Below are 27589 nucleotides of genomic sequence, written 5' to 3'. Positions count from 1 at the left end.
AGTCAGGGTGGTGCAATGGTTTGGAAGATGGACTTAGACCTGGAAGATCCGAGTTCAAATCCCTCCTCAACCATGAAGCTTCCTGGGTTACCTTTGGTCAGTTATAAGAACATAAGAAGAGCCCGGCTGGATCAGGCTGAAGGCCCATCTAGTCCAGCTTCCAGTATTTCACAGTGGCCCACAAAATGCTTCCCGGAGCGCACAAGACAACATACACAACCTGTATCCTGGTGCCCTCCCCTGCATCTGGCAATCAAAGGCAGACTACCAGGAGGCTGCACATACCTATCACGACTTGTAACTCATGGTGGACTTTTACTCCAGAAATTTGTCCAATTCCATCTTAAAGGCATCTAGGCAAGATGCCATCACTACTTCCTGTGGCAAGGAGTTCCACAGACTAATTACAAGCCAAAAGAAATATTTTCTTTTGTCTGTCCTAACTCTCCCAACACTCAATTTTAGTGGATGTTCCCTGGTTCTAGTGTTGTGTGAGAAGAAAAAGAGTATCTCTCTATCCACTCTATTCATCCCCTGCATAATTTTGTATGCCTCAATCATGTCCACCCTCAGGCGCCCTTTTTCAAGACTGAAGAGCCCCAAATGCTGAAGCCTTTCCTCATAGGGAAGGTGTCCCAGCCCAGTAAGCATTTTGGTTGCTCACTTCTGCACCTTTTCCATTTCCACAATATCCTTCTTGAGATGTTACGATCAATGTCAATATCCTTTCTGAGAGTCACTCAGCCTCACCTACCTCACAGGGTTGTTGTGAGGACAAAAGGAGGGGAGCAGCTGTATACACCGCCCTGAGCTCTTTGGAGGAAGAAGGTGGTATAAAAATGTGAAAGTAAATAAACGTCAGGATCATTCAATGCCTGGGAAACTACTGCAAAGGGTATCAGGATGCCCTGAAGGAAGACAGAAGGCCAAGGCAAGTGCAGTCCAAACTCTCTACTGCCTCCTGTTTAGCCTGCAGGTGGGCCTGAAAGGTTGAAAAAAAAAAAAAGCACTAGTGGTCCTGCCTAAGTGGGGGAAGCAGGAGCCCAGCCCCCCTGTGCCTTTGTTTGGGGCCCACCCAAACAGTTGCTGCCTTTGCTACTCCTCACCGGAAGATGCCTGGGGCAGAGGCTGCAGCCTCAATCCCCCCATGAGAGATGAAGCAGGGAAGCCCAAGAAACTCAGTGGCACTCACCACTGCAAGAAGACACAGTCCAACCTGGTGGCGCAAGGTCCACCGGGGAACACTGCACACCAAGAGCAAAGCTCTCCTGCTCCTAAGTGACAGGCATAGGGCATCCTGCAGGAGTGTTGGGCAGGGGAGAAAGTGCGCCCAAGGCAGTGAGGGACTGGAATCAAGGGCCACACACAAGGAGGCCCTGCATCCCATGGTGGACACCTGGAAGGCCTCAGAGCGGAGCCAGAAACCAGCAACTAACAGCCAGGCTAGAAAGGCCATTGCAACTGGTGAGTCAAATGGGATGGGAACAGCCCCGACTGCCCCAGTGGAAAGAGGGAAGGAAAATGCAGGACACAGCAGACACTGATCCTTCCAATTGCAGATGAAGGCACCCAGCCAGCCACCATCCTGCGCTGCCTCAGAAAACCTCTTATCTTGCCTTCAGAGGGAGAGCAAAGCCCTGCCAGCCGGAAGCTACCTACTCAGACCAGTGGCGATCCTGGGTGACATTACGCCCAGGGCCACAACCGCAGTGTGTGCTCCCCCAAGGCTGGCCTCTGCTCGTACTTACCTGGCAAACAGGAAGAACTTTCTAAAGGGCCCTCAGGAGGCTCAGAAGGCTTTCTGAGTGCTCCAAGATGCCATGTGATGTCTCGCTGGCCGGTACCGCATGGTCCCCTGGCTCCAGGGACGCCATCAACTAGACCTCTTCCCTGCTATCAGGCAGGCATGTAGACAGGCCAGTCACTGTCAAGGCAGGACCAGGGCAGTGGGTTGCCCGAGCTGTTGAGCCACACAAGTTGAGGTGCTCAGACAGCCTCCTTTGGGACATGGCCAGAGACTCCAGGGCTCAGTTCTTCAGTTGCAAGCGGCTGCTTAGCGGACACCTCTGAACAAGCAGATATCTCAGGCACACAGGCCAGCCTCAGCCAACACGGGGGGTCTTCAGCCTCTTCTGGGGACCCCTTCCTCCCAGCTGGCAGCAGAAGCACCGCGACTCAGTGGAATCCCAAGTGCAGCCACCTAGTGCACACAGCAGGCAAACAATCTCCCAGGGAGTGCAGGAAAAACCCCAAAGCACCTGGACGATTCTCTGCAAGTAGTGAACATTTTGTCTGCCAGCACCCAGAAGTCCAAGAGTGGCAGCATCCATGATCATGGCTGACGCATGAGGCAGCAACCCCCTACACTCGCCCAGGGAAGCAGCCCCTCTGCGACTCAATGCTTCCCAGTAAGCCTGCTTAGGATCTCACTAAATATACCTGACTTTGTCCCCAGTTTTGATCCTGAAGCTAAGATGAACTGAGAGCAAAACACACAGGGACTGAAAGTGGAAGAGAACCCCCCCCCCATAGCAGGCAGGCCAAACTCCTCAGTCACCCATAATCTTGTTGACGGGGCATTTGGGAACTGAACAGAAGCCCCCAACAAGTGAACAGGCCAGGAAAACGCATCAGTGGGATGGTGGGCAGAGCAGCTGGTGTAGGCAGGCAGGCAGGCAGGCAAGAAACACGTGTGGACTTGCAAGCAAGGCCCGTCCAAGGCCAGGTGGTCACTGACCACATGCCAGGAGCTCCTTGCTTGTCCCCCTCTCATGCCCAACGCTCCAGCACAGAAACTGCCTTTGCCTGACCTCTTCACACCGCCCAAGTTTAGGGCCTCCAGGTCAACAGTGGTGCCTGCGGCAGGAAAGGCTTCCATTCATTGGCACTGCTGGCTCCAGGCGGCCCACTGGCTTCGGGAGACGAAAAGGCCTCGACCAGAGGTGGAGGAGCTGCCCTTCCTGCCTTGCCACGGTTCACGTCTGGTCCCAGGCTCCTGGCACCTGCAGGCCACCGCCGGGAGGGGAGGGCAGGGCGGCACAAGACCGAGCGCTTCCCAGGAAGAGGCCCCGGAACTCTCTGGAGGCTGAAGCCACCAACTGCGCCCTCCCTGCGAGGTCCCATCGCAGCACCTGGGCACCCGGGGCGGCCCCCACAGGCCCTGCCCGCTGCTCCTCCCCCTCCATCCGGCAGGACACGCGCAAAGCAGGCGAGCCGAGCAGAGCCAGCCTGGCACCGCAGCAGGGCCGCCCCCCAGCCCGGGCCGGCAGCCGCTCCAGCACCCACGCGCGACCCACCGGGCCCCATCCGGCCAGGCGAGGGCCGCCCGCCTTCCCCGACGGCCAGCGGGGTACCCCGGCAGCCGGGCTCCGGCGGGGCCGAGGCAGGCGCTGCCCTGCCCTGCCGCAGGAAGAAGGCCTCGCCCGCCGCGTGGCCAGCCGGGACGCCCCGCCGCCCGCGCTGACAGCCCGCCCGGCCGCCACGCCGGCCGCAGACAATGCCCGCCGCGCACCGCCTTACCTGCCGCTGCTCAGGAGAGGCCGCCGAGCTCGCCCATGGCCGGGGGGCGGAGGGGAGGCGGCGCGGGGCCGGGCGCGGGGCGGCGGGGCCTTCCGCTCTCACTGGCCGGGCCTGGCCGCGGAGGAAGCCCCTCGCGCCGCCCTCGCACTGCTGCTCTCCGCTCCCGCCGCGCCCGGCCCGGCCTCGCCCGCACTGAACCGCCGGTGCCCCGGGCAGCGCCCGCCTGCCCGCCCGCCCCGAGCGCGCAGGGGAGGAGGGAGCAGAGCGCGCAGCCCGCCCGCCGCCAGACCAGGAGCCGCTCCAGGAGCAGCGCCGCCGCCCTGTCAGAATAAGAGCCGCCGCTCGCCTCACTCGGAGCGGCCTCCCAGCGGCCTGTCGGGGAGCAGCACCCGGCGGCGGCGGCGGCTGCGCCTCGGTCCCTGCCCGGCCACGTGCAGCTGCGCGCTGCCCGAAGACGGACCCGACGCCTGGGCCCGCGGGGAGCGGCAGCGGCGCCGTCCCGCCGCCGCGGAAGAGGAGCCCGGCCGGCCGCGGCGGCTCCGGAGTTCGGGGGCGGCGCGCCTTGGTTGGGACGCAGCTCCCTCCTCCCACGCGGGCGGGCAGGCACGGCTCCCACCGCCGAGCCGAGCCACGCGTAAGGGAAGTCCCACCTGCCGGCCGGGCGGCCGCGCCGGAGCGGGGCTGCTGAGGCTACAGTTGCAGCCCCTCCACGTGCCGGGCGCGCCCTCGAGCTCGGAAGGCTCCGGCTCCAGAGGCGAATGCACGTCTTGGGCTGCGCTCCCCCGTGAGCCTCCCGTTCTCGAGCCCGGGAGACGAGGCGGCAGGACGCAGCCCCAGGCGGGCAGAGGGAACTTCTGCGCGGCGGGGAGAGGCTGGGGGCTCCCGTCACCCAGGGCCGGGCGCGGCCTCCCCGTCGGGTCAGGCTACGTGGTTGCAGACTCGAGGCTGGCGAATGGGGGCAGCCCGTTCCCCAGGCCGGCAGGGCCTCGCTGGCGCCGGCGCCGGAGCGGAGCTGCCTGGAGGGAGGAGCCGAGCGGGGCTCGCGCGTGGGCAGCGAGGTTGCCGGGCCACTCTGGTCTGCGGGTCCCGCTGCCGGGGGTCCCGCCTCGCGGAGAGGCGCGGCCGGACCCCCGTGCGGTCTCCTCCGGCTTCCAGGAAGCTGCGGGGCCGGGCGCCTCGCGGGATTCTACGCGCCGCCTCGGTGTGAGCCACGGGCGAAGAGGACCCAGGCGTCCGGCCAGCCGGCGGCCCCGCCCGCCCCGGGGAGGGAGAAGTCACGGCTGGTCTCTGCTCCTGCTCGCAGGCCGGGCGCAGCAGCCGGGGGGGGGGCCGCGGGAGGGACTCTTATCCTGACAGGGCGTTCCCTCCCGGGCCGGGCCGGAGGCGTCGGCGGAGCAGAGCCAGTCGAGCGGGCTGCGGGCGCCTGCAGCTGTGCGGCTTTCCGTGCCCCGCTAGCCGCGGAGCATCCCGCGTGGGGCCTCCGGGCCTGCTCCGTGGGCTGCGGCAGGGAGGTTCGAAGGGGCGGGGCGTTCCCGGTGTGCTCCCACACGGCGCGGCTGACCTGCTGGAAGGCGCGCCGCCTGGCGACCGAGCGGGGCTGGGCTGGGCTGGGCAGAACCGGAGGAAATAAACGTGCTTCTGAGCCTGGACAGAGTTCCTTTGCGGCACTGCTGAAGCTCACCAGAGCGGAGGAAGCGGCTTGCGGTACTATACAGTGGTTCTAGCACAGTTAGCACCGGGACCCACTTTTTAGAAGGAGAAGCTGTCGGGACCCACCGGAAGTGATGTCATGACTGGAAGTGACATCTTCAGGCAGGAAAATTTTTAACAAGCCTAGGCTGCAGTCCTACCCACACTTACCCAGGAGTAAGTCACATCGACTATCATTGTTAAAAGCATATACAGAGTAGCCTGTTCAAAGTACAAGTCTGTAACAGGTCCCCAAGTGCAGTCTATTTCCCCAATGCAGTCTAATCCCATGATTAGACCCTAATCTAATCCCTCAAATCTAATATCTTAAAAACAAAACATTGAAATGAATGGGGACCCACCTGAAATTGGCTCACGACCCACCTAGTGTGTCCTGACCCACACTTTGAGATACACTGTATACACTTGTCTGGGAGTAAATCCCATTACACTTCTGAATAGACACGCATAGGCTTGTGAATGGAGTCCCCACTGGTCCCTTTTAAATGCAAAAAGCTGTTTTATTGCCTTGTTGGGGATGTAGTCATTTTGGGCATATCCCCCCTTGCAGCCAGTCACTGCTTGCTTCACCTTCGCCTCTGGAAACGGCTGGAAAACTGGAAAGAGATCCCCCTTCTGACCTTCTCTAGCAATCTGAGCCCTTCTGCAGGGACCCCAGTCCTTGGTCGCAGGGCAGAGAGGACATGCCTCGCCCCCCCCCGCCCCACTGCGGTCACAAAACCAAACCAGGCACCAGTGGGGGCAGATGCCTGGTCCCCCCCCCCCCCGGTTGTGCAGGTGCCTGCCTGGCACAACTACTTTCCCTGGCTGGCCCCTGCTGCCCTACTCCTCTTCCTCATTGCAGAAGGAAAATGAGAGGGAGTCTTTTGGATGTGGCTGAAATAGTGAGAAACCTGTTCCCATGGCAACGGGAGGATTCAGTGGAAGAAAAGGGGGATGTAAATTGGATTATCAGGTCCAGGGAGGATGTGGAGGGTCTGGCAGGGCCAGTGGAGAACCACCAACTGCAACCCTGCCGCTGTGCTGGCATCTCCTGCCACGGCCGCTTCTTGCCAGTGGCCCCCTGCAGGGACCCCTCTTCCAGTGCAGCCCCACTGGTAGATCCAGGGGTCTCCCAAGGGAAGAGCAGCAGGGGCAGAGGGCTCAGAGCCAGAGTGTGTCACTCTCAGGGGAGGGGGCCTCCGCATTCCAAGACGTGGGTGCAAGTCCTGCAGGCATTGGCCATTCTTCCTGGTTCAGGAATGGGAAGGAGAGAGGGGCCTGTGGGTGCAAGAGGAATGGGAGTCCTCAAACCGGCAGGCAGAACCTCCGCCAGGAGTGTTGAGCCAACCACTTTCTTGTCTCCAGACGAGGAGCTGCAGCTTGCTGGCGTGGCACCTGCTGGGCATGCAGGAGCTCCCCCCCCCCCCCAAGGTTCCCTCTCCACCATCCTCAGGCAGGGTTGGGCAAGGTCCTTCTTCTCAGGAGCCCTGGGGAGCCACTGCCTGCCAAAGCAGGGCTGCCCTGGTGGATTAGTTGGCCTCCAAGGCACCTGTCTCTCCTTCTCTAGGCTTGGGTGTTACACTTGAAAGGGAGGCCCGGTTTGGAGCTGTAATCCCACTCATGGTTGCAGGGTGAGGCAAGGTATTGGGGGGGGGGGTCCTCCAACGGTGCTCAGGCCTCTACTTCCCAGGCACCACTCCTGCCCATAGTGCCAAGCTGCAAATGAAAAAGTGGACGGAGGTGACTCCCAGGCCAGCCTGTTGAGCCAGCTCAGAGGACCTGCTGGGAGGCTTGGAGTGGATTCAGACACACACCTGAGGGGGCCACTGCAGTCAGCCTCCATCGTGTGTTGGGGGCTGGAATCCAAAGGCTGGAGGAGGCTTCGGCCCAGCTGGTCCATATCTCTGCCTGGAGGAATCCAGAGCTTAAGGATCCCCCCCCCCCCCACACACACACACAGGTGGCTGACCAGTTTCTGCTCCAGAACTTCCTGCAGAGAAAACTGCTGTCCTCCTCTAGTAGGTCAGCTGCCTCTGGCGAAGTGCTCCATCAGAACTCACCTCCTTCCACCTTCTGTCACTGAGGCCCATGAAAGTGAGTGCACCCTGGGTGCCACCTCCTTCCTCCCTCAGCCTGCCCTCCTCAGACCCCTTGCTGTCTCCTGGCTCCTCAGTCCACATTCTGTGTGAATGGCTTCTGGGATCAGGCCAGGCCAGGCCCAAGCCCATCCAGCTGCCCCAGTAGGGCCAGGTTCTGCCAGCTGTTGCCAGCATATGTACCTCCTCCACCGCAGCTGCCTGATGCTTACAGAGGGGCCTTCCAGAAGCCAAACACCTGGCCCCCTTCAAGATGGGCCAGCAGTGGCTGCCTCCCCCCCCCCTCGCTTGCCAAGAGAGTTTGTAAGAGGGAGCAGCCAGGTAGTGTAGGCTGGTGTAGGTGGTGAGTGGGCATAGGGCCTGTCAACCCAGCTTGCCATCTATCCCAGCCCACCACTCCAAGGGACCACTTAAGCCACCCACCAGTGGCGCCAGAGATCCCAGTGGAGCATCTCCGGCAGAGACCCAGGGCTCCAGGTGCCACTGAAGAGCAGCAGTCTTCAAGCAGGGGAATGCCCAGAAGGTCCCTTTCCCAGAAAAGGGGTCAAGGGAGCTTTGCATGGCCAGTGGAATACCATGGACTGCTGAAGGCAGAAGTGCCATGCAGGACCATGCAGTGCTGGGAGTGGTGATCTCAGCCCTGTGACCTGCTTCCAGTAGTGGTGCATGGGAATCACGGGGAGTGATGAGGATGAGAGTTTGTCCATCCCACACCAACATGGAACTTCAGCCAGCCTCACAGGGCCCTGAGTTCCAGCTCCTCCTCCTCCTGGAGATTGGCTGCCTAACTCCAGGTCAAGCGTGCAAGGTGCACAGCGAAGGGCACGTTTGCTGCAGCAGAAGGAGCCAGGCTCTGTGACACCGACAGACCCTTCATAGAAGCCGGTGCAGCCTTCCGGCATCCACAATTGAGGTGTGTGTGAAAATGAGCCCCCCCCCCCCAGCAAGCTGCTCCTTTAAATGTGCCTAAAGCGATGTTGTTTCTGGATCTGTGCGGAGGGAGGCTTAATCCCCCTGCTCCCTCCGAGACCCTCTCAGCCACTGTGATGGGATAATTAGATGCAAGGGCTCGGTGCCTACGATGCTTCAGTTGCCTAGCAACTCATGGTTTCCATGGAAATGGCAGACCACAGCCTCCCAAGCAGTAAGTGAGCAGTGCAGCAGGGCAGGGAGAGATGCCTTGACTCTGCACTGATCCTCTCTTCCAGAAACTGCAGAGGCCTGGAGGTATTAGGGGAGGGGGGATGGCAAAGCGCAAGTCCCTCCTTCCCTCTGCAGGGAGGGGACCTGAGCAGCTGTGAATGATCTTGAGCTTCCTCCTGCTTCAGGCACATAAGGCAAGAATGGAAGGGGACCAGGGGCCACTTGGCCCCTCTCTTGTGCTTCTAAAAGCACTTCAGCAGGTGGAAATTATGTAGGTGACGCTTTTCCTGCCATTTATATCTAGCCACAAAAACCTTCACATGCCACGTTTGTCCATGTCAAGCTGCTGTTAAAAGCAGGTGTGCAGGTCCAAAAGAAAAGGTGGCAACAATAGCACTGCCATGCATATGGACCCTGGCAATGCCACTCCAGCCGGCCAGGGCATTTGGGCCAGGGGACCATCTTTGGCTGGTTCGCCGCTCCATTCTCAGCATATCCCCCCAAATGGGACAGCCCTGGCAATGGTGCGGACTCAATAGCAGAGAACCCCCCTTCAGCCCCCTGACAAGCTGCCTTACACTGGCCCTCCGTGGTTGTCTTGTGCTGAGTGATCTCCGGAGGCTGGGAGGGGGGACTCTGATGGGGGACAAAGCTGCCCCAATTAAGCAGCTGTTAACATTTTTACAAATCAAATTTAGTATTAGTACTTGCAGAAACAGCAGCCCTTTAAAGGGAAGGCACTGCCCAATGCATCCAGTGTGCAGCAGTGGGTAACTGGGGTCCCCTCAGTCGCAGCTTGCCTCCTCCTGCCACATGCAGGGGGGATGCCTCCTCTGTTCTGACACAAGGCCAAGCACCATCTAACAATAAAGTAAGCCTGCTTGTATCTATACAACTGCTAGTTAGTTAATGCCAATATAACTACTGTATCTGAGTAATCAACTAAAACTCATGCTGTTAATCAACTCATAGTATTTCTTTAATAGGTGTCCAAAGTGCAAGTCCTTGGCTTGCCTGGTGTTGACAGACTTTTGGTATGTCACTCCTGCAAAAGCTGACTGTGTCAAAGGAAGGCAAGTATGTCACAGCAGAGGTGCAATGAGCTCTGTAAACATGTCAACACCCCCGCCCCGCATTAGCACATCAAATAGACAAAGACAACTGAGCCAGCAGCAGCAGCAGCCCAACCACTTTACAGACCACCAGCCTCCTACCCTGCCACTGAGATTCCACAGGGTGAGATTCTGAGGGACCACCTTAGGTGAGCCAGCAGCGCCCTCTTGTGGCTGGACCACCTGAGCCAGTGCACCTGGGGACAAGGAGGACCGTGACAGGTCATTTATACCTGTAGCTCCAGATTGGATGATGCACTCTGGAATGAGAGTTTTCCATGTCTTTGTTTTGCCGGTCTAGAGGATCCAGAGGATAGGCTATTCCTGTTCAAGGGCATCTGGGGTGCAGTTTGTTCCCAACTATTTGGTTCCTTTCATTACCCCAGCAAATGGCACCCTCCTCCCTCCAGCATCACAGGTATTCTACAAGTGGCAATGTTGGGGGGGGGGGGCAAGCTCTCAAGAACATTACCAGTAGACAAGTAGTCCCACCTAGGAGAAGGATTTCATTTCTTTAGTACTTGCCTGTGCCTAAATGCCTTCAAATTCTTTTGTACTGTTTTTGTTAACCTGTGAAAACTGATCAGTAATACAGACGATCAGCCTGAAGAAAACACAGGTCATGGTTCAGGATGTGGACTCACCTCCCTGCATTACAATTTAATGGATTTAATATTGTGCGGTACGCAGGACCTGGTTAGAGATGTTACTGAGCCATTGGGGAACAGTGATCATGCTGTGATCCGTTTTGACGTGCACGTTGGGGGAAGAATACCAGGCAAATCTCTAACAAAAACCCTTGACTTCCGACGGGCAGACTTCCCCCAAATGAGGAGGCTGATTAGAAGGAGGTTGAAAGGGAGGGTAAAAAGAGTCCAATCTCTCCAGAGTGCATGGAGGCTGCTTAAAACAACAGTAATAGAGGCCCAGCAGAGGTGTATACCACAAAGAAAGAAGGGTTCCACTAAATCCAGGAGGGTGCCCGCATGGCTAACCAGCCAGGTTAGAGAGGCTGTGAAGGGCAAGGAAGCTTCCTTCTGTAAATGGAAGTCTTGCCCTAATGAGGAGAATAAAAAGGAACATAAACTGTGGCAAAAGAAATGTAAGAAGGTGATACTGGAGGCCAAGCGAGACTATGAGGAACGCATGGCCAGCAACATTAAGGTAAAATGCTTCTTCAAATAATAAAAGCTTCTTCAAATATGTTAGAAGCAGGAAACCCGCCAGAGAAGCGGTTGGCCCTCTGGATGGTGAGGGAGGGAAAGGGGAGATAAAAGGAGACTTAGAGATGGCAGAGAAATTAAATGAGTTCTTTGCATCTGTCTTCACGGCAGAAGACCTCAGGCAGATACCGCTGCCGGAACGGCCCCTCCTGACCGAGGAGTTAAGTCAGATAGAGGTTAAAAGAGAAGATGTTTCAGACCTCATTGATAAACTAAAGATCAATAAGTCACCGGGCCCTGATGGCATCCACCCAAGAGTTATTAAGGAATTGAAGAATGAAGTTGCAGACCTCTTGACTAAGGTATGCAACTTGTCCCTCAAAACGGCCATGGTGCCAGAAGATTGGAGAATAGCAAATGTCACGCCTATTTTCAAAAAGGGAAAGAGGGGGGACCCGGGAAACTATAGGCCGGTCAGCCTAACATCCATACCGGGTAAGATGGTGGAATGCCTCATCAAAGATAGGATCTCAAAACACATAGACGAACAGGCCTTGCTGAGGGAGAGTCAGCATGGCTTCTGTAAGGGTAAGTCTTGCCTCACCAACCTTATAGAATTCTTTGAAAAGGTCAACAGGCATGTGGATGCGGGAGAACCCGTGGACATTATATATCTGGACTTTCAGAAGGCGTTTGACACGGTCCCTCACCAAAGACTACTGAAAAAACTCCACAGTCAGGGAATTAGAGGACAGGTCCTCTCGTGGATTGAGAACTGGTTGGAGGCCAGGAAGCAGAGAGTGGGTGTCAATGGGCAATTTTCACAATGGAGAGAGGTGAAAAGCGGTGTGCCCCAAGGATCTGTCCTGCGACCGGTGCTTTTCAACCTCTTCATAAATGACCTGGAGACAGGGTTGAGCAGTGAGGTGGCTAAGTTTGCAGACAACACCAAACTTTTCCGAGTGGTGAAGACCAGAAGTGATTGTGAGGAGCTCCAGAAGGATCTCTCCAGACTGGCAGAATGGGCAGCAAAATGGCAGATGCGCTTCAATGTCAGTAAGTGTAAAGTCATGCACATTGGGGCAAAAAATCAAAACTTTCGATATAGGCTGATGGGTTCTGAGCTGTCTGTGACAGATCAGGAGAGAGATCTTGGGGTGGTGGTGCACAGGTTGATGAAAGTGTCAACCCAATGTGTGGCGGCAGTGAAGAAGGCCAATTCTATGCTTGGGATCATTAGGAAGGGTATTGAGAACAAAACGGCTAGTATTATAATGCCGTTGTACAAATCGATGGTAAGGCCACACCTGCAGTATTGTGTCCAGTTCTGGTCGCCGCATCTCAAAGAAGACATAATGGAAATGGAAAAGGTGCAAAAGAGAGCGACTAAGATGATTACGGGGCTGGGGCACCTTCCTTATGAGGAAAGGCTGCGGTGTTTGGGCCTCTTCAGCCTAGAAAAGAGACGCCTGAGGGGGGACATGATTGAGACATACAAAATTATGCAGGGGATGGACAGAGTGGATAGGGAGATGCTCTTTACACTCTCACATAATACCAGAACCAGGGGACATCCACTACAATTGAGTGTTGGGCGGGTTAGGACAGACAAAAGAAAATATTTCTTTACTCAGCGTGTGGTTGGTCTGTGGAACTCCTTGCCACAGGATGTGGTGCTGGCGTCTACCCTAGACGCCTTTAAAAGGGGATTGGACAAGTTTCTGGAAGAAAAATCCATTACGGGGTACAAGCCATGATGTGTATGCGCAACCTCCTGATTTTAGAAATGGGTTATGTCAGAATGCCAGATGCAAGGGAGGGCACCAGGATGAGGTCTCTTGTTATCTGGTGTGCTCCCTGGGGCATTTGGTGGGCCGCTGTGAGATACAGGAAGCTGGACTAGATGGGCCTATGGCCTGATCCAGTGGGGCTGTTCTTATGTTCTTATGTACAATCTCTGCACATGAACTGGAGGTTGTCCATGACTTTGTGTACCTTGGCTCAATGATCTCCGACACTCTTTCTCTCGATACCAAGCTAAACAAACGCATCGGTAAAGCAGCTACCACGTTTTCCAGACTCACAGAGAGTCTGGTCCAACAAGAAGCTGACGGAACATACCAAGATCCAGGTCTACAGAGCTTGCGTCCTGAGTACACTTCTGTACTGCAGTGAGTCATGGACTCTTTGCTCACAACAGGAGAGGAAACTGAACGCTTTCCACATGCGCTGCCTCCGACGCATTCTCGGCATCACCTGACAGGACAAAGTTCCAAACAACATAGTCCTGGAATGTGCTGGAATCCCTAGCATGTACGCACTGCTGAAACAGAGACGCCTGCGTTGGCTCGGTCATGTTGTGAGAATGGATGATGGCCGGATCCCAAAGGATCTCCTCTATGGAGAACTCGTGCAAGGAAAGCGCCCTACAGGTAGACCACAGCTGCGATACAAGGACATCTGCAAGAGGGATCTGAAGGCCTTAGGAGTGGACCTCAACAAGTGGGAAACCCTGGCCTCTGAGCGGCCCGCTTGGAGGCAGGCTGTGCAGCATGGCCTTTCCCAGTTTGAAGAGACACTTGGCCAACAGTCTGAGGCAAAGAGGCAAAGAAGGAAGGCCCGTAGCCAGGGAGACAAACCAGGGACAGACTGCACTTGCTCCCGGTGTGGAAGGGACTGTCACTCCCGAATTGGCCTTTTCAGCCACACTAGACGCTGTTCCAGAACCACCTTTCAGAGCGCGATACCATAGTCTTTTGAGACTGAAGGTTGCCAACATACAGACAGGGAGCTGCTGATTAGTTCACATATATCCATGGTGTAGGTCAGATTTAAACTTGGCTCCCAGAGCCAGCATAGGGGCCACTGGCCCCTATGATATTTCCGATGGCACTACAATACAACTGGCAAACAATTGTTGCCGCCGCTGCTTTCGCCACAATTTCCCTGCCCAGCAAGCCTGTATTTTTCCCCATTTCACAGAAACATAGAGAAGGACTGAGCACCAAAAGACACCCCCCCCCCAAAGCTGAGCCAGGAATAGAAACTGGGACTCTGTTACATGTCAAACATGCCATCTGCAGGACTGTGCAGGCTCTCTGCACATGCTAAGGGGCCAGAAAATAGACAATCACACACTTCCCTTGAAAGGTTGTTTGGCAGGTTTGATGCTACCCTTGCCCAGGGTTAAGTCTGCTCATGATACCTCATGACCAGTGAGGGGAACTGCACAAGCTCCTTCAGGAACTGTGACAATTTAATGAGCAGGGGACCATCCATGGGCTCTCTGCTCCTGTGCTCCTGGCCCACAAGTGGACTCCAGGGGAAGTCTGTTTCTGGTCAGGGAAGAGGCCAAGGCCTGCCTTCTTAAAGAGAGAAGCATTCAAGGGCTCAGTGACAAAGGAAAAGCACTCTCTACATGTTCAGGAACACTCAGCCATACTCATATGTCTCAAGGTGGAGCAAGACCAGGCACTGACCACTGGCAAGAGCTTGACGTTTGGTGGACACCATGACTGACAACTGTGTCAGTTGGACAAGGGGACAAGCTGGGATTGGACAAGTGCTTGGAGCAGTCACCTCTAGTTTTCAACAGAGCCTCCATGGCTTAAGTCAGTGTTCTTTCTGCGCTGGCTCAACCCAGCCTAGCCTAGCCCAGCCCATGGGAGCAGCAGAGTGTGTCTCAGAGCAGAGCTGGCTTGCTCCACCATTCCTGCTACCACACAGGGAATTCAAAAGGAAAGGAGCACTTTGTTCTTCCAGGGAGGGAAAGGAGAGAGGCTGGGCCAGGTGTTTGAATGCTCAGCTTTGAAGGGGCTCAGAAATTGAGGGGGAGGGACCCAGATCTAAGCCCAGGTCTAGTGCCGGAAGTTTAGAGCCTGTCAGAATGCGGGGGGGGGGGTCGGAGCAGAGCTGGGCACCCCCCCTCTACCTGCACAAGGGACAAGGTGCCCAGGGGATTCCTGGAACTGGGGGTATCGTAGGAAATCCTGGCTGCTTCTTACAATGGAACTTGCAAAAGATGATTCCCCCCCACCTCCCTGGAGAGGGCCCATTCCTGAGACGAGGCAACAGTCTGTCAGAGAGGGCATTTCTGGCACCTTCTCAATTCTCTTTCAGCCTAACCCTGTTCAGATGCGGGTGCCACATCTGTCATATCTGCGCCTGTCTTGGCAATTCCACACTGACAGTGCAACAAGAGCCCAATGCAGACCCCATCCTGGCAAAGCGAAGCTGGTGCAGCCCTGCCCAATAACACCTGCAGTGCCCACAAAAATATCACATCCATGGCCTGTTGTCCTCTGAGTGGTGGCACATTGGCATCGTGACATCATTGGTGTGTCATCACCATGATGTTGCCCCACCATTGGCACGGTGTCCGTGTGATTGGACTTCACATCATCCAGGGGAGGGCCAAGGAGCCACTCATGGCATCCAATTGCCCCAGTGCCAACAGCAAGCAAAAAACCACCAGACTGAGTAGAGTAGGGGAGGCTCCCCCCCCTCAGTCCCTAGACATCAGCAGCACAATGACAGGCACTGCCCCCAGGCATGGGGAGATGCCCCAAGGACACAGCACAGCAACACAACCCATGCAGGTCTGTATCATCATCATCATCATTATTCTTATTATTCTTATTCTTATTATTAACTTTATTTATATCCTGCCTTTCTCCCCACAGGGACCCAAGGCAGCTTACAATAATGGTTAATTTAAAAACAAGCCTGTAGTCGGGATTCTAGAGGTGGCTGAGCAACTATTTTTTCAGGGTGGGCAATTTTGTTGGGTATCTATACTGCTGTGCAAAATTAAAGTATGGAGAAACAGTAAAGACCCAAATTTCGTGAAGAGAAAATATTTTTGGGGATTTTTGAAAGACGCATTCATCATCTGCCAAGCACTGAAACAATAATTTGCAAAGAACACATCAGGGGGAAGAATACCAGGCAAATCTCTAACAAAAACCCTTGACTTCCGACGGGCGGACTTCCCTCAAATGAGGAGGCTGGTTAGAAGGAGGTTGAAAGGGAGGGTAAAAAGAGTCCAATCTCTCCAGAGTGCATGGAGGCTGCTTAAAACAACAGTAATAGAGGCCCAGCAGAGGCGTATACCACAAAAGAAGGGTTCCACTAAATCCAGGAGGGTGCCCGCATGGCTAACCAGCCAAGTTAGAGAGGCTGTGAAGGGCAAGGAAGCTTCCTTCTGTAAATGGAAGTCTTGCCCTAATGAGGAGAATAAAAAGGAACATAAACTGTGGCAAAAGAAATGTAAGAAGGTGATACTGGAGGCCAAGCGAGACTATGAGGAACGCATGGCCAGCAACATTAAGGTAAAATGCTTCTTCAAATAATAAAAGCTTCTTCAAATATGTTAGAAGCAGGAAACCCGCCAGAGAAGCGGTTGGCCCTCTGGATGGTGAGGGAGGGAAAGGGGAGATAAAAGGAGACTTAGAGATGGCAGAGAAATTAAATGAGTTCTTTGCATCTGTCTTCACGGCAGAAGACCTCAGGCAGATACCGCTGCCGGAACGGCCCCTCCTGACCGAGGAGTTAAGTCAGATAGAGGTTAAAAGAGAAGATGTTTCAGACCTCATTGATAAACTAAAGATCAATAAGTCACCGGGCCCTGATGGCATCCACCCAAGAGTTATTAAGGAATTGAAGAATGAAGTTGCAGACCTCTTGACTAAGGTATGCAACTTGTCCCTCAAAACGGCCATGGTGCCAGAAGATTGGAGAATAGCAAATGTCACGCCTATTTTCAAAAAGGGAAAGAGGGGGGACCCGGGAAACTATAGGCCGGTCAGCCTAACATCCATACCGGGTAAGATGGTGGAATGCCTCATCAAAGATAGGATCTCAAAACACATAGACGAACAGGCCTTGCTGAGGGAGAGTCAGCATGGCTTCTGTAAGGGTAAGTCTTGCCTCACCAACCTTATAGAATTCTTTGAAAAGGTCAACAGGCATGTGGATGCGGGAGAACCCGTGGACATTATATATCTGGACTTTCAGAAGGCGTTTGACACGGTCCCTCACCAAAGACTACTGAAAAAACTCCACAGTCAGGGAATTAGAGGACAGGTCCTCTCGTGGATTGAGAACTGGTTGGAGGCCAGGAAGCAGAGAGTGGGTGTCAATGGGCAATTTTCACAATGGAGAGAGGTGAAAAGCGGTGTGCCCCAAGGATCTGTCCTGCGACCGGTGCTTTTCAACCTCTTCATAAATGACCTGGAGACAGGGTTGAGCAGTGAGGTGGCTAAGTTTGCAGACGACACCAAACTTTTCCGAGTGGTGAAGACCAGAAGTGATTGTGAGGAGCTCCAGAAGGATCTCTCCAGACTGGCAGAATGGGCAGCAAAATGGCAGATGCGCTTCAATGTCAGTAAATGTAAAGTCATGCACATGGGGGCAAAAAATCAAAACTTTAGATATAGGCTGATGGGTTCTGAGCTGTCTGTGACAGATCAGGAGAGAGATCTTGGGGTGGTGGTGGACAGGTTGATGAAAGTGTCAACCCAATGTGTGGCGGCAGTGAAGAAGGCCAATTCTATGCTTGGGATCATTAGGAAGGGTATTGAGAACAAAACGGCTAGTATTATAATGCCGTTGTACAAATCGATGGTAAGGCCACACCTGGAGTATTGTGTCCAGTTCTGGTCGCCGCATCTCAAAGAAGACATAATGGAAATGGAAAAGGTGCAAAAGAGAGCGACTAAGATGATTACGGGGCTGGGGCACCTTCCTTATGAGGAAAGGCTGCGGTGTTTGGGCCTCTTCAGCCTAGAAAAGAGACGCCTGAGGGGGGACATGATTGAGACATACAAAATTATGCAGGGGATGGACAGAGTGGATAGGGAGATGCTCTTTACACTCTCACATAATACCAGAACCAGGGGACATCCACTAAAATTGAGCGTTGGGCGGGTTAGGACAGACAAAAGAAAATATTTCTTTACTCAGCGTGTGGTCGGTCTGTGGAACTCCTTGCCACAGGATGTGGTGCTGGCGTCTACCCTAGACGCCTTTAAAAGGGGATTGGACAAGTTTCTGGAGGAAAAATCCATTACGGGGCACAAGCCATGATGTGTATGCGCAACCTCCTGATTTCAGAAATGGGCTATGTCAGAAGGCCAGATGCAAGGGAGGGCACCAGGATGAGGTCTCTTGTTATCTGGGGTGCTCCCTGGGGCATTTGGTGGGCTGCTGTGAGATACAGGAAGCTGGACTAGATGGGCCTCTGGCCTGATCCAGCGGGGCTGTTCTTATGTTCTTAACTACAATTCCAAGGAAGCCTTGCAGGTCTCTTGTTAACTGGTGTGCTCCTGGGGCATTTGGTGGGCCGCTGTGAGATACAGGAAGCTGGACTAGATGGGCCTATGGCCTGATCCAGTGGGGCTGTTCTTATGTTCTTAACTACAATTCCCAGGAGGCCTTGCAGGTCTCTTGTTATCTGGTGTGCTCCCTGGGGCATTTGGTGGGCCGCTGTGAGATACAGGAAGCTGGACTAGAGGGGCGTATGGCCTGATCCAGTGGGGCTGTTCTTATGTTCTTAACTACAATTCCCAGGAGGCCTTGCAGGTCTCTTGTTATCTGGTGTGCTCCCTGGGGCATTTGGTGGGCCGCTGTGAGATACAGGAAGCTGGACTAGAGGGGCCTATGGCCTGATCCAGTGGGGCTGTTCTTATGTTCTTAACTACAATTCCCAGGAAGCCTTGCAGGTCTCTTGTTATCTGGTGTGCTCCCTGGGGCATTTGGTGGGCCGCTGTGAGATACAGGAAGCTGGACTAGATGGGCCTCTGGCCTGATCCAGTGGGGCTGTTCTGATGTTCTTATGTAGGGGCGGATCCAGTGTTTGTGTTTGGGGAGGGCCATGAGCACCACCTTAACTTCAGAGCCCAGGTCAGCCAGGCAGGTAGACCTGGGCTCTGCCTCCATAGCTGAGGTTTGCTGGGTGGATATGTAGACCTGGGCTCCTGCCCAGTCTTGGAGTCCAGATCTACCAGCCTCTCCGGCCGAGGTTTGCTGGACCCCTACCCAGATGGAGCGCAGAACTACCCGCCGGTGGAGCTGCCTCCTCCAGGTGGGTAGACCTGGGTTGCTGGCCCTGCCCGGGCTGCTCCCCATTCCGGCAGGCGCCCTTGCCCGCTGGTGCGACACCCATGCCCGCCCCCCCCCCCCGGAATAAATGCATCTCAGTATGCAATGTAAAATAAGAACATCAGAACAGCCCCACTGGATCAGGCCAGAGGCCCATCTAGTTCAGCTTCCTGTATCTCACAGCGGCCCACCAAACGCCCCAGGGAGCACACCAGATAACAAGAGACCTGCAAGGCTTCCTGGGAATTGTAGTTAAGAACATAAGAACAGCCCCACTGGATCAGGCCAAAGGCCCATCTAGTCCAGCTTCCTGTATCTCATAGCAGCCCACCAAATGCCCCAGGGAGCACACCAGATAACAAGAGACCTGCAAGGCTTCCTGGGAATTGTAGTTAAGAACATAAGAACAGCCCTGCTGGATCAGGCCAAGGGCCCATCTAGTCCAGCTTCCTGGATCTCACAGCGGCCCACCAAATGCCCCAGGGAGCTCACCAGATAACAGGAGACCTGCAAGGCTTCCTGGGAATTGTAGTTAAGAACATAAGAACAGCCCCACTGGATCAGGCCAAAGGCCCATCTAGTCCAGCTTCCTGTATCTCATAGCAGCCCACCAAATGCCCCAGGGAGCACACCAGATAACAAGAGACCTGCAAGGCTTCCTGGGAATTGTAGTTAAGAACATAAGAACAGCCCTGCTGGATCAGGCCAAGGGCCCATCTAGTCCAGCTTCCTGGATCTCACAGCGGCCCACCAAATGCCCCAGGGAGCTCACCAGATAACAGGAGACCTGCAAGGCTTCCTGGGAATTGTAGTTAAGAACATAAGAACAGCCCCACTGGATCAGGCCAAAGGCCCATCTAGTCCAGCTTCCTGTATCTCACAGCGGCCCCACCAAATGCCCCAGGGAGCTCACCTGATAACAAGAGACCTCATCCTGGTGCCCTCCCTTGCATCTGGCATTCTGATGTAGCCCATTTCTAAAATCAGGAGATGGCACATACACATCATGGCTTGTAACCCGAAATGGAAAATGTATTTGTCTGCATAGAAATAACACACGTCTCCTTTCGTTTTGCACACCAGCGCAATCCACAGGATTGTATTCCTGCAAAACGGAAACAGATCACAGACGCAGGTAGTATTGACCTGTGGTGATGGCATCTGGCCTGGATGCCTTTAAAAGGGGATTGGACAAGTTTCTGGAGGAAAAATCCATTAGGGGTTGCAAGCCATGATGTGTACATGCAAGCTCCTGATTTTAGAAATGGGCGGTCAGCCCAATCCTATGCATACCTACTCAAAAGTAAGTCCCATTAGAGTCAATGTGGCTTACTCCCAGGAAAGTGTGGGTAGGATTGGGCTGTATGTCAGAAGCAAGGGAGGGCACCAGGATGCAGGTCCCTTGTTATCTGGGGTGCTCCCTGGGGCATTTGGTGGGCCGCTGTGAGATACAGGAAGCTGGACTAGATGGGCCATGGCCTGATCCAGTGGGGCTGTTCTTATGTTCTTATGACCTCTCTTGAAAGCCTTTCCTTTGCTGATGACTCGTCCCTCCCCAAACCTCAGAGAGCCTCCCCCCAGGAGAACCGACGTCTCTTGGGAGGGCGCAGGCTGGGAGCAAGAAACGCCTCGGCCTCTGACCACTGCGGGGAGGAGGGAATCCGGCAGGCGCCGGCCTTCCAAGCCGCCCCGCCAGGATCTCCCGCTGCGCCGTGCTCCGCGGCCTCCCTCTGGCCACCCGGCTGCCCGCGGGCTGCTCCGCGACGGGTCAGGCGGCGGAGAGGCGCGGCTCCCCTCGGGGCGCAGGCTGGCTCCTCCGAGGGGGATCGGACAGGAGGGGCAGCAGCGGCGGAGCGGGCCGCAGAGCAGCGTGCTCGGCCCGCGGCAGAAGCTCCGACGCCCCGACGGCGACGGGAGGGCGCCAGCGGCGCTGCTCTCCCTTCCGGGGGGGGGAGGACGGGCGGAGGAAAGAGCTCGCTGTGTCCGCCGAGGGACCGGGCGGGCGCCGTGCCCCGAAGGCGCGGGCTGGCGGCAAAGGCTTCGGGCTCGGGGCGCCCCGTCCCGATCTGCCGCTGCTCTGCTCGCGCGCCCGAGGTGCTTGGGGGAGCCTCCAGCCCCTCCCTCCCTGCCATCCGCCTGCCCCGACGGCCCTCCGCAGCGCGGCAGCCCAGCCCAGCCCAGCCCAGCCCAGCGCGCAGGCGCCGCCGCCCTCCCGCCCGTGCCGTGAAAGGTGCGAGGCGCGCCCGCCGCGCCCCGCGCCGACGCCGCGCATGGAGCTGCGCCTGCAGAAGCCGGCCTTCTGGGCCCGCCTGCGCCTGGGCGGCAGCGACCTGCGGAGCTGGGCGCTGGGCCGCGAGCTGGCCCTGGGCACCACCTGCGACCAGCTGCCCCAGGGTGAGGTCCCCGGGCGGGCCGGCCGGCCGGCCGGCCAGGGGAGAGCCGCTCAGCTGGCCGCCTCGCTGCGTCCCCGAGCATGTGCAGACGGCCTGCTTGTACAGCGCCTGACACAGCAGCGCCTTCCTGGAGCGGGGGAGCCAGGTCCGGGTTGCTGGTGCCCGCAGGGACCTGGGAGAGCCAGAGGGACCTGCGACTCCCTGCTTCGTCCTGTGTCAAGGCCCAGATCTGTCTTCAGGGGCTGCCCACTCACTGGCCTGTCTCTGTCTTCCCCCACTAGCTCCTGAGGAGGCGCAAAGTGCTTTTGCCCTGCAGGGGGGCCACCTGGAGCCACTGGCATGCAGTTCAGTAGAAGCCCTTCCTCCTCCCCCGCTGGAGGCCAGTGGTAAGCAAGGGGAGGCTGGGAAGAGAGCGGGACGCCAAGGGTTTTTCTCTGGCTTCTCAGGTTGGCCTGGGCGCTGCCAGGCCTAGTTGGGGATCGTCTTCCAGCGACCAAGCATTGTCCCCTGCCCCCCATCTTAAAACAAGCTAGAGGGTAGGGCTGTGCAGGCCCCAGGGGGGCACACGGACGGACATGAGCCTGTACCAGACTGAAATCCTGTATCTTCCTGATCTCTGCAGAGTCTGCCATGCAGCCCCACCTGTGGATGTGGGTCGACCCCAACCTTGTCTGTCCTGTCCCTGGGCGTACCTCCAAGGAGGTGCTGCTACCACCACTGTTGGGGTCTCTGCCGGCTGCTGGCCCAGAGGACCCCTGCTCTGCCTCCACCTGCCTTTGGGAGGATCGGCTGCCCCTGCCCAGTGAGGAAGCAGAGAAGGTACCTGAGTCTGAGCCATGGAGCCGCTCGGCCTCCTCCCACCACAGGGAAGTGCTGCTGCCCTAGATGAGCCCTGGCAGCCAATTGGCCAGGAGGGGCTTTGACCCAGAGGCTTTGCACAAGCCAGAGCTCTAGTCTGCCAGCAGGGCAGCCCGGATCTTCTCTGGCTGCAACCAGGACCTAGTTCCCCCCCCCCCAATTTAGTGGGGTCCCCAAACTGACACTACACTTTGTGTTAAGCATTTGCACCCTGATATTTCCATTTGAAAATCAACCAGGCCGCCAACAGTCCTAGTTAAAAATGCAATACAAAGTTGCAACCCGAACATAACACAGCAAGAGCAGCAGCAAACACTCTCAGGGGTGATGGTGAGTAAAGCACCTGTGCCTGCGTTGACACACCCCCTTGGCCAGCCACCTGGAGTGTGAGAGGAAAGGGGGAGGCAGGGCTCTCAGGATGGGAGAGCCCCCCATACCTGGGTGCTTCTGCTAAGATGGCCTTATTGGAAGCCGGGCCTCTGCGGAAGATGCGGGTGGGGTCCCTGGAAGAAGGCAGGCCTGGCGTTGGTCCTTCCAGGTCCTCGCTTTGACCTGATGTGTGTCTGACTCTTGATAGGTCATGCAGAGAGAGGATGCCTCCCAGCCGCACTCCTCTCCTGCTCCTCCTCAGGCAGAAGGCACCTGCAGGCCTGTCCCAGGAGAGGCCCGTCCCAGGAGAGGAAAGGGCTCCCGGTGTCGGGGCAGGAAACCTAGGAGGGCACAGGGGGGCTGGCCCCGCCCGCCCCTGAACTATTGCGTCCTCATCAGCCTGGCTCTGAGCAGCAGCGTGGACAGCAGCCTGACCGTGCAGGAGATCTACCAGTTCACACGGTACCAGCCCTGGCAGTGGCAGGGGAGGCAGATCTGCAGGCCAGGGTGGAACACTGGGGAAAGGGGGTTTGCGCCACCTCCTGCCTGGCTTGCTCTGCCTGCCTGCTGGCTGGAGAAGCGCAGTTGAGGCCAGCAAAGGCCAACTTCCCTGTAGCCCATGTGGTGCGGGTGGTAACCTTATGCCAGCTGGCCTACGCTATGGTGGGGCACCTGGGGGAGCAGCCAGTGACCACAGCTGCTGCCCTGTCTCTTGTGGGCAGGCAGCACTTTCCCTTCTTCCGCACAGCTCCTGAGGGCTGGAAGAACACCGTGCGGCACAACCTCTGCTTCAGCAGCAGCTTTGAGAAGACCACCAACTTTGTGTGCCTCGAAGGGAACCGCAAGTCGCGCCTCTGGAGGCTGACCATGGAGGGGCAGCGCAAGTTTCAGGAGGAGGCTCAGGCCCTGCCGGAGGACACAATGGGGTTGGTGCACGAGAGCATGGAGAGGCCAGGTGGGCAGGAGGAGGCAGGTGGCTGGCTGGCTGGGGAGGGGCAGTTTCCTTCTGCTGGCCCTGGAGAGGGGCAAGAGGGAGGTACTTGCCGAAGCAGTGCTGCTGCATGCCTGAGTGAAATGGACCCCTGAGTGGTAGACTCTCCTCAGGCCAGTGGGCTGATTTGGCTGCAGAGTGGCAGCCAAGTGCCAGTGCCCCTTTCTGTAGGGCAGGAGCTGTCTAGATGAGCAGCTGAAGCCACCTGCCTGCAGGCACTGCGCTGTATTTCTCTCCTCCTCTCTTGCAGAACTGATGCGGTCGCTCTTCGGACTCTGAGCCCATCTGCCCTTCATTTACTCTGGAAGGTAGAGTGGACACCAGTCTGGGTTGACTTTCCAGGGTAGTGATGCTCTTCCCAGTGCTTCCAGAAGAGTTGTGCTAAGGGGAGCTGCTGGGCCCACAGCCTGGTGGAGTGGAGTTGGTTTCCCTTCCATGGCATTCTCTGGTGGCCGAATCCTGAGGCTGCAAGCGGAGGATCCGTCAAGGTCACTGGCCGGGATGGGCGGGACTTGCCTCTACACCTGAGGGCCAGCCTGTCCCTGGAAGCTGCTGTGGGTGGGGGGAGGAGGGCGGCTTCCCTCTGGTGGGACTTCTTAGAACAAGGCTGCTCTTCAGCTGTAGCTGTGCACTCCTGTTCCCTGCAGGGTGGGGGGTGGTGGTGGTGGTGTCAGATTTTTATGTTAACGTGTGTATTGAAATGTGCAATGCTCAGGATTAGAAATGCAAATGTTCTACAATAAAATCTTCAGCATCAGTGCCAAAGGTTGTGCCTCTTCTTGCTTTTGCCGGGTTCCTCCCTTCTTGCTGCCTCTGGGTCACCTCCACCTTAACACAGGACTGAAGCCCCTGCAGGCTTTACTCTGGTTCTATTCTCAAGTTCAAGAGAGCTCTCGGTGGGTCTCTGCAGTGAGGGAAATTTGGTCTTAGGCAAAGGTGTCTTTGTGGCAGACTCAGCCTGTCTGAGTGGCAGAGCCTTGGATGCTGCTTGGCCACTGTGTTGGAACTCCTGTGGCTGATGTGAGTCCCCTGCAGGGATGTAGGCAGGGAGGAGCTGACAGATGCCCTATTCTAGATCCACTCAATGTCTGCATGATGCTGTGCCAGTGTTGGGGTTGGCGTGGGTCAAAACGTGCTTGTAGGAAAAAATGAAGAGCAGAAATAGCCCAGAGTCCTGCCTCCCACCCACACTGCCACAACCTACTATAGAGAGCTTGCTCAGCAGCCAATCACAGCAGGTGCACTCTAACACTTAATCCTATGCCAGAGAGCAGAAATTGGGGGGCAGGATGAGTGACATGGAGTGCTACATCTCTGGCTTGAGGGTATCGATATGTAGAGCCCCCGCCACCACAGGAACTGTGGTGATGGGAACTATGGAGAAGGAGAGTTTTGTACAAACAGCCTGTTGCTCTCAGAGCACGCATGGGAAGAGCACTTTGCTCATACGGCACCTTGGCTTTCTTCTTGCGGGTGCACTAAACTGGAGTGTCTCCTACAGGAGGCGCACACACAGGCTGCTGAGTGAGGGCTGATCTGGGTGTGCTGCAACTGCAGTATGCACCCTAGTCCCTCCCCCAGGTTTCCCAACTGCATCCTTGGCATCACCACTGCAGGGTATCCCATCTGCCTTTGTAGCGGGTGCCCACTGCCTGACTGCCCCTTGCCCCAAACATCCTCAGAACACTTGCTTGCTGAGAGTGTTTCTTCCAGGAGCACTGGCACCTGAAGACCTGGATGCCTTTAAAACAGGATTGGACAGATTGAGAAACAGTCCGTCACAGGTTGCAAGCCTGATGGGTATGGGCAACCTCTTGGCTATATAAGTAGGGATGCCAGCTGCAAGGGAGTGGCAATGGAATGCAGGGATCTAGTGTTCTTGAGTGCTCTCTGAGGCATCTGTGGGCCACTGTGAGAAGCAGAGAGCTGGCCTGATCCAGCAGGGCTCTCCTGATGCCGGAGGGCAGCTGTCCACATGGAACAGAGGCCTTAACCCACGCAGGGGTCTGAGGCACTCACAAGGGTGGGAAAGGAAATGCCCCTGGCACAGAACTCCCTCCTACTCTAACAAGGCTAAGCGACCATAAGTTACAGACATGCCCTGCTGGCTCCACTCACGCTCTTCTGCTTTCCCCAGGACACCACTGGATTGCCACTCATTATGTCTTGCTTCACTTTGCTTTCCACTGCTGCCTTCCCAGCAGGGGCTGATGATGGGAGGCCTCTACTTGGCTAGGAACCCCCTGACCTGGCAGGGACTGGAGCCATGGCCACTGTTTTCCCAACTGCCTTGCAGAGAACGTGGCAGTTGCAGGCGGGCTCCAGTCTCTTTGCAGATTCCTCAACAGGCAGTGCACCTCTGACTGCCCCTGTGGCTGCTTCAGTGTCTGCAGGATCTTTGCAAGATTATTGGAGCCAAAGGGAGTGGGGTGTTTGGCAACTCCGCTCTGTCTCTCATTCTGATGTTGCACTGACCCTGAAGTGTTGTGTCTGTTGTGCTACTTCTTGCTTGACTGCTGGGTGGTAGTGGTGGGGATCCTCACTCAGGGTAAGCTGCAGCTGGAAGCCAGTAGGGGAGGGGGTAGTCAGCACACTGTTTCTGCAGCCAGTCCTTCTCCTCTCTCTTCCTGTCCAGCCTGGGAAGGAGGGGGGGGGGTTTCAGGGTGCAGGAAGCTCTGACAGGCAGTGGCTGGAGGAGGGACTGCTGCCCAGATGACCACAGCTGCCCGGCCTCCCTGCACAGGCATAGCATTCCAAAGACATCACCCCTAAATCCATACCCACACACACACCAGCCCCCAGGCCCCTAGCCAGGATTCTAGAGGTGGGGGGGGACACTATTTTTTCAAAGGGGGCCATGATGTCAGGGATCTCTACTGGTGGGCAAAATGAAAGGATAAGTCTGGAGAAACATCAAAGACCTGAAACCCAAATTTCAAGAAGAGAAAATACGTAATTTGTTTTTTTTTTTGAAAGATGCATTCATTAGCTGTAGAGCCATGTGACAATAATTGGCATAGAATAAATGCATCTCTGCATGCAATGTAAAATGTATTGCCTACATAGAAATAACATGCAACATATCCTTTCATTTACACAGCAGTGCAATACACAGGCCTGCAACCCTGCCTAACCCTATCTAGTGCCTAACTAGTGCCTATATAATACTTATCTAGCACCTATATAGCACCTTCCTAGCACCTATACAGCGCCTATCTACGTCTATCTAGTGCTATGTAGCACCTTTCTAGCACCTATGTAGCGCCTAGTTAACACTTACATAACACCTATTTAACACCTATATAGTGCCTATTTAACACCTATATAGCGCCTATCAAGCACCTGACACCTTTCTAGTGCATATTTAACACCTATATAGCACCAGTCCAGCATCTAACGCCTATCTAGTGCCTATCTAGCCCCTATCTAGCACCTACATAACAGCTATTAAACGCCTATATAGCGCCTATATGCCTATATGCCAATTTACCCCTGCTAATTGGGTAAGAGGCACTTTTTCAAGTGGGTGCTCCTCTTTTTAGCAGGGGGAGAGTAACTGGCCCACCTCACCCCAGCAGTGTCTTTTCTAGTGGCTGTCTGCTGGTGTTCTTTTTGCATCTTTTTAGATTTTGAGCCCTTTTGGGACAGGGAGCCATTTAGTTATTTGATTTTTCTCTGTAAACCGCCTTGTGAACTTTTAGTTGAAAAGCGGTATATAAATACTGTTAATAATAATAGTAATAATATAACGCATATCTAACACTCATATAGTGCCTATCTAGCACCTATCTAAACACCTATATGGTGCTATCTAGGCCTATCTAGTACCTATATAGCGGCTATATAATGCCTAACACCTATATAGCGTCTATTTAACACCTACCTATTTAACACCTATATAGTGCCTGTCTAGCACCTATCTAACATTTGTTGATGACACATTGCTGATGCATTGATGCATATTAAAATAAAATTTATTTCCTTTACATAAAAGCAAGAGGAAAGATATGCTAGTCAAATACAGTAGCGCCATTGGAACACTAGTCTTTTTTATAATATTCATTACTTTTAAAAAACAAAGTACAGAACATTTGAATTTATGGAATCTACCTGGTTGAGCTGAATTCTCCCAGCTTTCTGAGAGCTGAATCTC

The 27589-nt window shown here is 55.4% G+C and overlaps 3 protein-coding genes across 7 annotated transcripts in view; 2 read left to right on the top strand and 1 right to left on the bottom strand.

The window, feature by feature from the left end:
• BCL9L (BCL9 like) overlaps nt 1–3751 on the bottom strand; it is a 25843-nt gene extending 22092 nt beyond the window's left edge. For 3 of the 5 annotated variants that reach the window (XM_066639478.1, XM_066639481.1, XM_066639480.1), the window contains exon 1: nt 3520–3751. The gene's annotated coding sequence lies outside the window, so the exon portion shown is untranslated. Of the gene's footprint in view, nt 1–1748; nt 2201–3519 lie in introns of those variants that run through there. The other 2 variants (XM_066639479.1, XM_066639483.1) reach the window with 2 other exon arrangements.
• LOC136662135 (collagen alpha-2(I) chain-like) overlaps nt 1–5149 on the top strand; it is a 10087-nt gene extending 4938 nt beyond the window's left edge. Inside the window, exons 2-3 of the mRNA XM_066639180.1 lie at nt 3009–4722; nt 4823–5149. Coding sequence (XP_066495277.1) covers nt 3009–4722; nt 4823–5149 — 2041 coding nt within the window. The remainder of the gene's footprint in view (nt 1–3008; nt 4723–4822) is intronic.
• A 15946-nt stretch (nt 5150–21095) lies between these two features.
• Nucleotides 21096–23715, top strand: FOXR1 (forkhead box R1). The gene is made up of 6 exons (XM_066639179.1): nt 21096–21363; nt 21500–21604; nt 21841–22037; nt 22654–22907; nt 23168–23400; nt 23687–23715. Exons 1-6 carry the CDS (start codon nt 21096–21098, stop codon nt 23713–23715), a joined length of 1086 nt encoding a protein of 361 aa, XP_066495276.1.
• The last annotated feature ends 3874 nt before the right edge of the window (nt 23716–27589 follow it).

The sequence above is a fragment of the Tiliqua scincoides genome, chromosome 11 (assembly GCF_035046505.1).
Source record: "Tiliqua scincoides isolate rTilSci1 chromosome 11, rTilSci1.hap2, whole genome shotgun sequence".
NCBI classification, from domain to species: domain Eukaryota; kingdom Metazoa; phylum Chordata; class Lepidosauria; order Squamata; family Scincidae; genus Tiliqua; species Tiliqua scincoides.
This window is presented reverse-complemented; position numbering and strand designations above follow the sequence as displayed.

Bases quoted from the DNA above. Each gene is read 5' to 3' on its own strand.
- FOXR1 (XM_066639179.1), top strand. From the start codon at position 21,096: ATGGAGCTGCGCCTGCAGAAGCCGGCCTTCTGGGCCCGCCTGCGCCTG. The intron at 21,364-21,499 runs GTCCGGGTTGCT...TTCCCCCACTAG, and splicing joins TCCTGGAGCGGGGGAGCCAG to CTCCTGAGGAGGCGCAAAGT. The intron at 21,605-21,840 runs GTAAGCAAGGGG...TGATCTCTGCAG, and splicing joins TCCCCCGCTGGAGGCCAGTG to AGTCTGCCATGCAGCCCCAC.